The following is a 13,477-nucleotide window of genomic DNA, read 5'->3' as shown; positions in this document are numbered from 1 at the left end:
CGTTTGCAGTGATCCTCTCATCATTAACTGTTGGAAATGGTGGGATGTTTGCCAGAAGAGTGAGCTTAATAGCTGGTGGTTGAGATAGATGCACATTATCTATAAGATGTTCATCATTTCATTCTTGTACATCACTTCCGACAATGTCCTATAGCTTTACCAACAACCAAGTAAGTGTTGCTCCTATATAATATTGATTGTACATCATCGTCGTTCAAGAGATGTATCCATATATATTTACCATCTAATTTTAGAGTGCACTTATACTAGAAGACCATTAACTCTTCTATATATCCGATTTTTTGAGACCTTCTATATATCCAATTTTTGAGACATTAATGTTATAAATTTCTTATAGTTGTTGTTTTTAGAGACCATTATAGATCTCTAAAGGGGTTGCTCAGTGCTACAATAATTTACAAATATCATTTTAATAGTCACCATAATTGTCTACATTAATCATGCAATGTATCACTCAGTTAACAACTCTAAAAACTAACACACAATAAATCACAGTACCCCACACCCTATTCAATGTTTGTGCACAGTCAACCCTAGCCTCAATCAAACAAAGATAAATATTGACAAAGCCATTGAATATTGACAAGCAACATGCAAAAAATAAATAACTATGTGCACATTTATACGAAACGAAAACAAAAAAAAAATCGAAAAAATTTGAGAAAACTAACATGCAAATCGATGAGGGATTTTCACGTCGCCCCTCGCCGAAATATTCATAGAAATATTAGCCTGAAGTTTTTTTGTCATCAAAAGATTGCCGAAATGATTGGGGACTACAAGAACACTAGGTGTAGCGAAAATAGGGCATCTGGATAAAAAAAAGGAATGTGAAACGAAGCATCATTTATATGAGATAGAATTTCGCAAGCAAAAGTAATTTCGCAATACAGGTGCGATTAGAATAATAGATTTTGCAATATCTGACTTTAGCAAATATTTCAAATTTATTCAGTACTTCATGCAATACTCGTCAACAATTTCACAAATTTTATGATTTTCACAGGTTCTTGTGCAAAATTCATGACGAGTTTCGCAAATTGTTTAAAATTTTGCAACCTCATATGTGATTTTGTTGAGGAGTTCTATAGGTGAATTATTTTAGTGTCATGACGTGCGAAAATCGAAAATTCGCACCTGTGAAAGATAAAAGCAATAAGAAAAAATTGAGAACATGTGATATTGTCCATTTGTTGAATTTGGTAAATTGTGAGGCGTTTTAGAAAATGCATCATTTTGGTCGTACAATATGGTCATTTTTTATATAATTAATCTAAATACTAAATACCTAATAGGTATACCAAAGGTATACTTAGAAACAAAAAGGGATAGAAAGACTAATAAATACAAAGAAAGCGTCTAAGTATACCTTGGTATGTAAACCATAATATTATATTTATCTGAACACAAGACTACCATCCTTCACCAAACAGGCGATGTGCTTCTTCATTATGTTGTGGTTCACTAGCGCTTGAAAATACGCTGTGTTGTGGTCTCCCTCTGCAATCCATCGGCACCAGGATTTTTGTCTCCATAAACTTTCCTCCATCTAGAGTAGAGTCTGATGCTCATGATGCATGTTGATGTCCTGCTCAATGGCATGGAAGCCCCCCTCTTCCACCTGTGGGTGTAGAGAAGACAAGGCGTCTTTGAGGGTCATGATCTGTTGGAGATGTCCCCAATTGATGTGCACTACAACTGCTTGAGAATGCACTTGGCTTCCTCCCATTTGCTAACTAGCCTGAACATGGGGCAACCACTGACCTTTGTGATCCATCCTTCTTGAACGAAGGATGGACAATCCTCCATTGATGATCAAAAGGAGTAAAACTTGAACCAAGTATTAACTAGTCTTTTTGGATAAATGGAAACAATAAGGGAATTATTATCAAAGATGGTTTTAGTGAGCACCTAGTGATGTGTCCTGAGCTTGTAGCACCCATGCACACCCGGCTAGGCCTTGGATGCTCATGGCTTTGAGCCATTTACTTTTGGTCTTTTAAGTCATTTAGCTAATTGATTTTAGTTATTTTATCATTTGCTTTATTGGGTTGGATTGATTGGTGTAGGATATGAGGCCCAACGTGTGGTGACCCAGATCCAAATAAGGGGTCTCTGTATCTAATGAGCAAATGAGAGCCCAACGAACAAAGCATGAATGAACTGAAGTTTATTTTAGTTACTTAGCTATCTCCTTCTCTTTTTCCTCATTCTCTCTCCCTCTAGACGTCTCCCCTCCCTCTTTCTTTCCCTTTCCATCTTTCTTTCTTTCCTTTTTCTCTTGCCTCCTCTTTCCTTTGTCTCCTTCCTCTTGTCCTTTTTTTTCCTTTCTCCTTATCTCTCTGTTTCCAATTCCCCTTCTCTTTCCTTCTTCCCTTCTCTCTCTTCTTTCCTTCTCTATCTAATTCATGCCTCTCTCTCCTCCCCCTCCAAAGATTCTATCATCTCTCTCTTCTCCCTCTCTAACGTCTTCTTCCATCTCTTTCTTCTCTCTCACGTCTACCTGAGCTCTCTTTCTCTCAATTCTGGTAGCAACCCCCTCCTCTTTGGGCATTTTAAGGAATGTTGTAAGGGTCGCGCACATCCCCAAGGCTACCTTAAGCCTACCATATCTCCGCCTTGAGTGTCAAGTATGCCTGTAGCTGGCCCTTGGCCACTGCAGCCCCTGTTTGTGTTTCGGAGGTCCAATCTCCACCATCAACGCACGAGACCTCTCCACTGAGGATCAGACCACCCAAGGGTTAATCCAAAGGGGCAGCAACCTCTTGCCACCGTGCCTTTGCCCCTACACATTCCACTCGGCGTCACTGCATAAGTCACGCTTTCGACGAATCACCAAGAACATAACATGATCGATCTGACCAATCCACAGGGGCCCTACGGTAGGGTCGCATCACCTAGAGTGTAGTGGCTGGGAATTGGTTAAGCCAATGGCAGTTGAAGGTTCTATCTAGCTTGCTTGCATTGAATCCCAGTCTTGATTGATAGTTGGTGTATTGCACTGCTGGATCGAAGACCTCCAACAGTCCGCTCCCTCCGGGATCATGGCATTGAATTCTTCTATATGCCTAAATGGGAGTGGTCTGATCACCATCATTTGGCAATGGACATCATGACATTCCAGTCATCGAGGACTAGCAGTGGGATTTCCACCTGGTGTTGTATCACGATTTCCCACAAGCGTCACCGCTCTTGGGCTGAGTTATAAACATAGACTCCTGAGACGAGCACCAACTCTTCCTTATTTTCTACCATTACTGTGATGAGAGTGGTCTGTTACAAGCATGACTTCGAGGGAAAGCAAATGCAAATAAGCATGTTCAAACAGGCCTCGAAATTGCTGACCATCTTTATCTCATTTAGCTCCTGCAGTAGTTTCAGCATGTGCTCTACTGCAATTTTGGTCTCTAACAAAAAAGACACCTCAGGCCTGTTGGTGCGAAGGACTCGCCCATCCTCCTTCCAGGTCCATGCCCGGCCCAACCCCCTAACATTCCCACTGAAAAATCTCATTGGAACCAAACCACAAACTTAATTGGGGTGCCTTCCAGAGTCGGCCTCCATGCCACTCACCTTCCTCTTGCCTGATCCCTCACTGCTGGCCTGCCTGAGCAGTTCCCAAGCCCTGCTTTGCCGGAAGCGTTTAGCCCTTTCTGGCATAGCCAGGTTAGAGGCATCTTGAGCGGAGCTTTGTATGCTATAGAGGATTGGTCCTTGTTACTGAGTCGGCTCCTCTATGTCCCCTTAGATCTGATGGATCTAGAAGAACCCCCTGCTGAGGCCCGTCATAGCCTGGAGAGGCAAACTCAAATCCTGGGGGAACTGCTGGCATTGAGTGACTCCAATTTCTTTCACTTGCACCGTTTGAGTCACTCTGATCATGGACCAGCATATCCCTGAAAGGATGGGGAGTACTCAATCCATGGCCTCCACTTGCAGAGTCGATATCTGTCTCTAGAGAACCATCGCTGCCAGGTTGGGTGGCATTCTTCTTCCCCGTGGAAGCCTGGATGATCGGCTTCTCCATTCTTCGAAAACCCCCATCAATGGCCTGCTGCTCCTGCCGATTTGAGTGTTTGAGCCCTGCTCCCTGGGATCTAATGAACCCTCCCTCCTGTCAACACTGGTGTCTTTGGTTATTGTTGGGTTCGTCAGCCTCGGTCAATAGCGATGGATGAACAATGTCACAAGCATCAAGAATTATTGAATTTATTTTGATCAACTCACGAAAACATGAAGACCATAATAGAGTTCAAAATATGTTCAGTTAATTGCCATCTCTATATATTGCACTTTTTAATTTTCTGACTCGTGTTTTTGCTCAAGATGTCCACAGCATGGGTTCGAGTAAAATTACCGACTAAGCATGATCCAACCAGTTTAGTCGTAAAAGAATTTGAATCCTTTAGTCAAATTTGGTCATGCCAATAGCACATTTGAGCGGACTGAACAGACTAGGCTAGCCTGCCCATCCACTTTCATGCTTGTTGCAAATGCACGGGAAGCGTTTTTCTTTTTTAATCAACACTAAAAAATATGATCCATACAGCACATTTGAGCGGACTGACTCAGGTTCAGTTACTATTGAATGATACAAACTAATTGTCTGAAATGTGTTTTGAGTGTGATTATCTGTACTACAATGTACCATCGCAGACGGGCCACCCAATAGGCTCAGACCTAACATCTCAACTCTGGAACCTAAAGCCACAACTTTATAAAAGCAAACCAAGCCCAAACCATCATGTCCAGTATCTATATCAAAAGTTAAACAGGAACTACATCTAATCCTGGAAAGAGGATAAAACACTTCTGTAAGGCAACAGAGAAAATAGCAAGAGGAACAAGAATCACAAGACAATGGAGAACCATAATCAAAGATAATTGACCCCGGACGAGCAATTTCCCCCACTTTCCCAACTGTGTGCATGTGCATGCATTTTTGCCCTGTTTGTGTGAATGTGAGACGGAAGCTGGCAAATAAATTTTTTTCTTTAATCAACCAATTCTAATTATGAGAATAGATTGATGATAGTCATACATGAGTCATGGAACTCTGCGTCCTCCATTTGCATATAAACCCAAAGGAAAATGCCTTCTACAAAGTCAAGTAATCCCACTTTCACAGTATAACCAGCTAGAGTTCAAACTTGCTTAATCTTCTAGTAAGAAAACAAGTGCATGTATGGAAGAGTATTTAAAGTGCGAGCAAAATTATCCTTACAAGTTGTTCAGGACAGTGTATGCTGCATAGTTCCCTGTATCTTTGACGATGGACGCTAGAGTTGATAGTGGAAAATGTAACAACCAGACCTTTCCATAACAAACAGCAGCTCCTTCAGCTTGGGATCAAAACCTCAAAGTTCACAGATCCATGGCAAGATATAACTTGGTAACTGAAATAAAAAAGAAACAGAATTTAGCCAGCACCAAGCCCACAACTTGAGAAACAAAACTTGCAACTTTAGTGTGGTTTACCCATAGGCATTAGTATCAGTCTCATGAACATCGGCAAGGGCTTTACTCAGGTACGACTTACTAACAATTAGTTCTAAAATAAAAACTTCATGATTTTTAAATTCTTAAACAAAAAATCTAAATACAATTTTCATGAAAATATTGTAATGATATCACAATTATGCAATTTCTGTCCTAGGGTTATCTTTTTTCAATTTGGTGATATACATTAAAAGTCTTTTATTGTTTTTCAGAAATTCTTTAAAACACTATAAATTGAAAATATCAATATTAGCTGAACATTATATTACTTCAATTTTACTGAGACTCATCAACCAACTGAATACATCGTTCAACATTAAGAAAAGGAAAATGATTGCCTGATTATGAAGTCAGATTGACAAAAAGTTGCAAATTACCCGTGACATTGCACACATAACTGTGTGCTCAACTCCCACGCATTTCATGGACTTGGCTTATCACTACACTAGAGCAAGTTCTTTATTGAAGATAAAGACTTCACCTAACAGAGAAATATAAGCCACTAAAAGCTGTTAAAAATGTAAATATATATACAAGGTATTTGTATATATATATATAGTAACTAGGTTATTTTTTAGTTTTACTTTTTCCTTTTTCTTTTAAGTAAGAAGTCAACAAATGTTGACTAAAGTCAAGAGATGTTGGAGAGTACCCAACAGCTCTATTTGGAGCCGTTGGGATCTCTCCCTCCCAACGTCTCTTTTGGAGACTCCATTTTGTACATAAATAGGGGTGAATCCCCTTTTCATTTGTATGCTTCTTGCATGAGTTATGATCAATAAATTTATTATTTTATCCCTTGTTCTTGCCCCTTTAGTGGGTGTTTGTGAGTGAACCCGTTTGTGGTTCTTTGTGTGTTCATTTGGTATTTTGGTGGAACTCTTTTGAGTGTCCACTTTTTATGATTTAGTGAACATCTTCGGAAGAAGACATTTCCTTACATGGTATCAGAGTGTGGTGATCAAGCTGCATTTTTTTGGTGCATCAGGAAGTGTGCCACTCAAAGCTTGGAGGTGTTGAAACCCATTTGTGAGAATACTCCTTTGAGGGTTTTTTGTGTGTGAACCCCATTGTAAGTGTTTCTCTTGTTGTTTGTGCACTTGTGTATTTTGTGGACTTTGGTGGTGAAATTGTTTTCAGTACATTGGGAAAAGTCTGTCACTTCAAATTTAAAAAGTATTGAAGCTCTCTTACTATTTAAGTGCTCTTGATTGGTGGTGTTTGCTTTGTAGTGGAGTGATCGTGACTGTAATCTTTGCTCTTGTTCTTTTTTCTCTTTTTTCTCTCCTCTCTATTCTTTTTTCTTTGTTTTTTGCCCTTGTAAAAATGGATGACAATGAAAATGTCACCATAAAACCCGTTAAGTTCTATGATTCAAACTATGTAACATGGGCTTCAATTATAAAGCACCTTGTATAGGAGAAACGGTTGTGGGGACTAGTGGATGAGACCGATTTGGAACCCAAGTTAATCCTTACCAAAGTAGAAGGTGAAAAAGAGGTGTCTCTTACGGAGGGTGAGAAAAACAAGGCAATGGACACTTATGAGAAGAAATTGAAGGAATGGAGAATGAGGCATGACAAGATCATGCTTTGGCTAATTACTAGTGTTAACATTAAGAAGTGTTCTAGTCTTGCTAAATTCGAACACACAAACAATGCATAGGATTATCTTAAGAGAATGTATCCTCTTATAGATATTGCACATGTGTGCAACTTGCAAGACAAGATACGAAATATGACTCAAGGAAATAAGAGTATTAGAAAATAGTACAATGGATTGTCCGAACTATAGAAAGTGTTGGCTCTTCTTGAACCAAAGTGGCATTATCCCGAAGACATAGAACTCTATCAAAATCAAATAAATGCGGAGCGTTTTTACCAATTTATCAATGGTTTGAGATCGAATTTTGAATCTATCAAATCCGCTCTTCTTCATCGAGGGAAAGTTCCCTCAATAAAAGACACTATAGAAAAATTAAGTATAGAAGAAAATAAACTTAAAAAGTGAATCTCTAAGGTTGCTCACCAGGACTAAAAGAGTCTTAACAATAATGAGCGTAAAACCATCTTTCAACACTCAAAGAATAGTGAATGATCGCAGCCTTCTAGTCCTTATTGTCGTTTTAGGGTGGTGTCTTTAGATCACTCGATTCTATTCGTATCCAGAGGAGAAACTATGTTCGTTCCTACAAACCACAACACTATGTGAGGCCAAATGATTAACATTATGAAAAGCAAAACAATGAGTATGAGAGAAAGAAGGTTATTTGCTACTATTGTAGTGAACCGGTATATGTAAAACATATTATCCTAAATTAAAGAAATCGTATGAGAAGAAGGTGGTCTCTATTGGATCTCCACAAGAGTCAAATGACATAAAAATCACGCAAGATTCATCCATTGGAAACATGTCATTGACACAATTAGTAGAGGCTCTTCAACCTCTACTCAAAAGAGCATTCTCATCAACTAGAGTCGTGGTCTTATCCTTTGGCTTCTCTTATCTAGATAAATATCTTTGGCTTCTTGACTCAAGTGCCTTTTTTCATATAATATTGAATGGTGATATGTTATCTGAATGCCAGAACAAGTGGATCAAATGTGTTTATTATTGATGGAACATCTCTTGAGATAAAAGAAATAGAAAATTTTGAAAACATTTCTCAAAACGTAAAAAGATTTTTTATTACAAAAATTAGATATATTCCTAAATCAAATTTAAACATTTCATTTGTTTCTCAATTATCTGACCATGAGTGTAATGTTTCCTTCTCTCATGGTTGTCGAGTGCAGGATCGTCAGTCAGAGAAAGAGGCTTGTACTACATGGATTTGTTATAAATACCCAAGAATACATTTTGTTGCAATGTTAAGAAATTAGATTTTGATTTATGACATAAGAGACTTGCCACCCTAGCATACCCAAGATTCAGTTTTTCCAAAAAAAAAATGTAATTTTGAAAAGTTTACATGTGAAAATTGTATTCTTGGCAAAATGAAGAGATTGTCATTTCAAGAAAGAACATTTGTTTCTTCTCAACCACTTGAGTTAATACATTCGGACGTTTGGGGCTAACACCTATTATATCTAAGGGTGATTTTGAGTATTATATAATTTTTGTAAATGATTTTATGAGACACACTTGAATTTATTTCCTTAAACACAAGTATGAAGTTTTCTCATATTTTCAAATATTTCATAATTTAGTCAAAAATCAATTCAAGAATGATATTTTCATCTTTTTGCATTGATTCAGGAGGAGAGTTTTTATCAAAAGAATTTAAGGACTACCTAGATTTAAGTGGTTTAGCTTAAAAAAAGCATATGCATATTATAGAAATAACAACTTTGTTTATTACAAACCAAATACAACAACAACAACAACTACGCCTTCATCCCAAAACAATTGGGGTCAGCGATATGAACCAAAAAAGAAACTCTTATTACAAACCAAATACCTAAAAAAAATTGGGTAGACGCCACATTAACTATGGTTTATCTTATTAACAGAATGTCATTCTCTTCTCTGAAAAATGTATCTCCTATTGAAAATCTTTTCAAACAAGTCCTAGATTACTCTACATTAAGAGTTTTTTTGTGTAAATGTTTTGTTTTTACCAATAAAAATGATAAACTCTCTCGGTGTTCTTCCTTATGTCTTCTTAGGGTATGCAAATAATCAAAAAGGTTATAGATGTTTTGACGTTAAAAATAAAAAGCTATATGTTTCAAGAAATGTATCTTTTTTAGAGAAAGAAAGTTTTTTGAAATTAAGAAAACTAGGGAAATAACTGAGTATTCCTTTTTATTGGATCTAATTCCAAAGATTGTGACTCTAATGAAGTTCAGGAGGTTAGTGAAGAAGAATCTCATGATATGAGTGAAGCAGAATCTCATAAGGATCAAGGTTGTATCCAATATTCCAGGCATTGTAATTTTGAACATCCATGTGCTCTTGAAAAATATACCAATGATGAAAATCATATAGAAATACAAATTAGAAGGTTGTATAGAGTATCAAAACCCTTAGTAAATTTGTGTCTTATAAGTTCTTTTCACCTAAATATCAAGCCTACATTGTGTTAATACATTCCTATATAGAACCCTTCAACTATGCTGAAGCAAAGGAAAATCTTGAACTGGTAGAAGCCATGGAAGTAGAATTATATGCCTTAGAAAAGGCAAATACTTGGACAGTCCAAGATATTCTCACAAGAAAGAAACCTATAAGTTGGTGAAGGGTATATAAGGTTAAAACCAAGAGTGATGAAACTCTTGAAAGGTACAAAGTCAAATTAGTTGCCAAAGAATATTCTCAAGAGTACGAAATAAATTATGAGGAAACCTTCACACCAGTTGCTATAATGACCACAGTTAGGACCTTAGTAGCCCCCTTGCCTTTTTGAAGATATGTCATATATATCAACTTGATGTTAGAAATGCATTTTTTAATGAAAACTTAGTTGAAAAAACTTATATGGAAACTCCACGTGGTATAATTATTCCTAAAGGAAAGGCTTTTTGTTTAGATAAGGTCATGTATGGCTTTAAGCAAGAACCAAAGGCTTGGTATAACAGGTTTAGTAAGCTATGCTTGATGTTGGATTTCAATCTTGTCTAACTGACACAACTTTGTTTGTTAAGATTTTTGATGCGGGTATTATTATCCTTTTCCTCTGCGTGGACAATATGATCATCACAGGAAGTGATAAAGAGGGAGTTGAACACATTAAAAGACTTCTCAAAACACATTTTGAAATGACTGATTTAGGGTTTTTTTAATATTTTCTTAGCATAAAAGTTGCTTATTTTTCTAGAGGTTATCTAATGACTCAATCTAAATTTATTTTAGATATTGTTGTTAGGTTTGGTATCTCAAATAATAAGAAAGGTAGACACTCCCAAAGTTGTCAATGTCAAAATGAATATTGATGATTGGGAACCACTTGAAAATCCAATATGAGACCTAATATTGCGCATGCAGTTCACACAGCGAGCCAGTTTCAGCATGCTCCCACCACTGTCCATATGAGAGCAGTGTTACGTATTATTAGATATATCAAAATATCTATTTTTTGAGAACTTTTTTTGTCTGCTTCATCCTTAGATTTAATTGCTTATACTAATGTTGAATGAGGAGGGTGATCCAAACAACCGACACTCAACCACTAGTTTTGTATGTTTTTAGGTGACTCGTTGATTTCATGGCGGTGTAAGAAGCAGCAGAAAGTTGTTTTGTCTTCAACTGAAGCAGAATATCGAGTCATTGCTACAACCACTATAGAGGTGGTCTGGCTAATGAGATTGCAAGCTGACATGTGAGTTCAAAGTAAAAGAGCATCACGATTGTGCTGTGACAATAAAAGTTTCATCTACATTGACAGCAACCGGACCTTCCACGAACGAACCAAATACATTGAGATAGACTGACACTATGTATGAGAAGAATACCTACATGGCACTAGAGATCTTTCCTATGTTACTTCAGAATATCAATTTGCAGACTTCACCAAAAATCTCTTTGCTCCTAGATTTCGCTTTCTCTTGGACAAGGGGAGTGTTAAAAGTGTATATATATATATATATATATATATATATATGTGTGTGTGTGTGTGTGTGTGTGTGTAAATAGTAAGTTAGTATCTAACTAGGTTAGTTTTTAGTTTTACTTTTTTCTTTTTCTTTTAGTTAGAAGTCAACAATATAGACTAAAGTCAAGAGACGTTCGAGAGTACCTTGGAGCGGTTGGGATCTCTCTCAACGTCTCTTTTGGAGACTCTATTTTGTATATAAATAGGGGTGAATCCCCTTCTCATTTGTATGCTTTTTTCATGAGTTGTGATCAATAAATTTATTATTTCATCCCTTGTTCTTGCCCCTTTAATGAGTGTTTGTGAGTAAACCCATTTGTGGTTCTTTGTGTGTTCATTTGGTATTTTGGTGAAAGTTGAACTCTTTTGAGTGTCCATTTTTGGTGATTTAGTGAACATCTTCGGAGGAACACATTTCCTTACTAGCAAGAAATGAATTGAAGATACAGCCATAGTGACAAAAAAGTTCTCAACGTCGTTTTATTATGCAAGTCCTTGCAAGAGGCTTCCAAAATCTCTCTTTTAGGAAATCTTGGCAAGAATAAACAAATTAAGATACACAAAAGTAATGATAACTGGAAAGTTCTAAAAAAAAATCAAGCTGCAACACGTTTGTTATGAAATTGAATATACTCAATATGTCATAATTGTCATAGTTTTTATTGTTGAGACAATAGATTGCTTTTTTCACTATCTTTCGTATTTTAAAATTACCACAATGGATACAGCAAAAGCTTCCAGAATTTCAAGATTCTGCTTAAGAGTAGCAGCTGACAGTTTGACATAGCAACTGTCAGATGTTTGGTTAGCTTAGTATTTGTGCTCAATGAGGGATAAAAGTCACATATGCCAACTCAAACGCCCAAGATACAACTACAGTTAACAAAGCAATATTCCAAAAGCAGCTATAAAATGAAGCCATGGAAACAAGATCAGGATATTCTTGCCAAGAGGGTACCCACATTCAAACAAACAACTCCCAACTGATGAAGCAATCTTAGTACCGTTCATGACGCCTGCAATCAAAAGCACAGAGATTAGTCTAAACCTCCAAGATAAAATATAAAACAAACTGTGCTAAAAAAGAAATTGACTTTTCAGGTACTCTGTGCACTCTTGAAGACCCTAAAAACTCAGGAATTTCACTTGAGAGATATCCACATCTCTAACCGAATTCCCAACGGGAACAAAGAGACATGAGACATCGATAACAGCAAAATAAAACAATCAAAGTAATGGAATGTTCAGACTAAGCTCAAGCACTTATTTGTTGATGAAGCATGATGCAGGAAAGCCATGGGCTGGGCTTGAGCTTCTGGCAAACTTTTTAGCCTTTTCTTTAAGCTCTGGACAGAACCTGACCATACAAAGAACTGTTTTCCCTTTGCTTAGATTAACCTTTTCTTTAAGCTCTGGACGGAGATTGACCATATACAGAACTTTTTACCCTTTTCTTAATCTAGTGTCAAGCAAACATGACAGAATTGAATTCTGAAGTTTTTGAGAAAGAGAAAGTAAAATAATTCATTTTTTTAGAGAGAATTTTAGTGTAAATAGAGGGCAGTATATTGAAGTTCCCACACTATTTCGAGACCAAATAGTGGCTTGCAAAGAAGCCCAGCCCCGACAGAGACATCAAAATAAGAACAGTTCACAGCATTGAATGCTCATTGACATTGTTAGATTACCCTCAGATCTCACAGAATCAGACCGCCAACAAGCGACCCAAGACAAGCTTATAAAAGGTAAACAGGGAAACATGCAGCTCGTGACCATCAAGTTGATGGCCTTCGTGTTCCTCCCCATTCAAATGAAAATACAGTGACCAATTGATTATAGTAGTGTCACACACACACATATCAGCCTCAGCTATCTCGGTGAAAGTTTTTCTCAATAAATTTTAAAAAAGTGGTCTTCCTTTTTTTTGGAAGAAAAAGTTGGAAGCTCAAAAAAGAACTGGTTTCCTTGGTAAAATCAAGGGAAAATTCAGCATTAAAAATAAAAAACATAAAATATAAGAAAATAATAGGTTTTAATAGTATTATTCTTATGAAAAAAAGAAAAGTTTTAACAGGTTTTAAAATACAAAAAGAATGAAGAATAACTACAGGTGGAACAACTATGACATTATCTGCACCATTGGATTCGATTCAATCCAATGGTTCAATGCAAACCATCCTAAATGAGGGTTCATTCATTAGATTTCATTTATCAGCTATCTCTCGCATGACAACTCGTTCATAATCATCATTTTTGGGTTATCATTTATGAGGATTTGAATTTCAAAATTAAATCCAGACCGTAAGATTGAATTTAATAGATGCTACAAGTGTAGCTCTCTCTCTCTCTCTCTCTCTCTCTCTC

General features: G+C 36.9%; 1 protein-coding gene across 3 annotated transcripts in view; it reads right to left on the bottom strand.

Moving 5' to 3' along the window:
- Nucleotides 1–3,247: 3,247 nt before the first annotated feature.
- Nucleotides 3,248–13,477, bottom strand: part of LOC149840945 (U1 snRNP-associated protein usp106-like) — a 70,104-nt gene continuing 59,874 nt past the window's right edge. For 2 of the 3 annotated variants that reach the window (XM_090003492.1, XM_090003493.1), the window contains 2 exons: nucleotides 12,076–12,129; nucleotides 5,067–5,417 (listed from right to left, as the gene is read on the bottom strand). In XM_090003492.1, the coding sequence (XP_089859618.1) occupies nucleotides 12,111–12,129 (19 nt within the window). In that variant the 3' untranslated portion in view covers nucleotides 5,067–5,417; nucleotides 12,076–12,110. Of the gene's footprint in view, nucleotides 4,145–5,066; nucleotides 5,418–12,075; nucleotides 12,130–13,477 lie in introns of those variants that run through there. The other variant, XR_016431414.1, reaches the window with a different exon arrangement.

Source organism: Nuphar pumila, chromosome 4, assembly GCF_984573655.1.
Source record: "Nuphar pumila chromosome 4, dmNupPumi1.hap1.1, whole genome shotgun sequence".
Lineage (NCBI taxonomy): Eukaryota > Viridiplantae > Streptophyta > Magnoliopsida > Nymphaeales > Nymphaeaceae > Nuphar > Nuphar pumila.
Note: the sequence above shows the minus strand (reverse complement) of the source record. Positions and strands in the feature narration are given on the sequence as shown.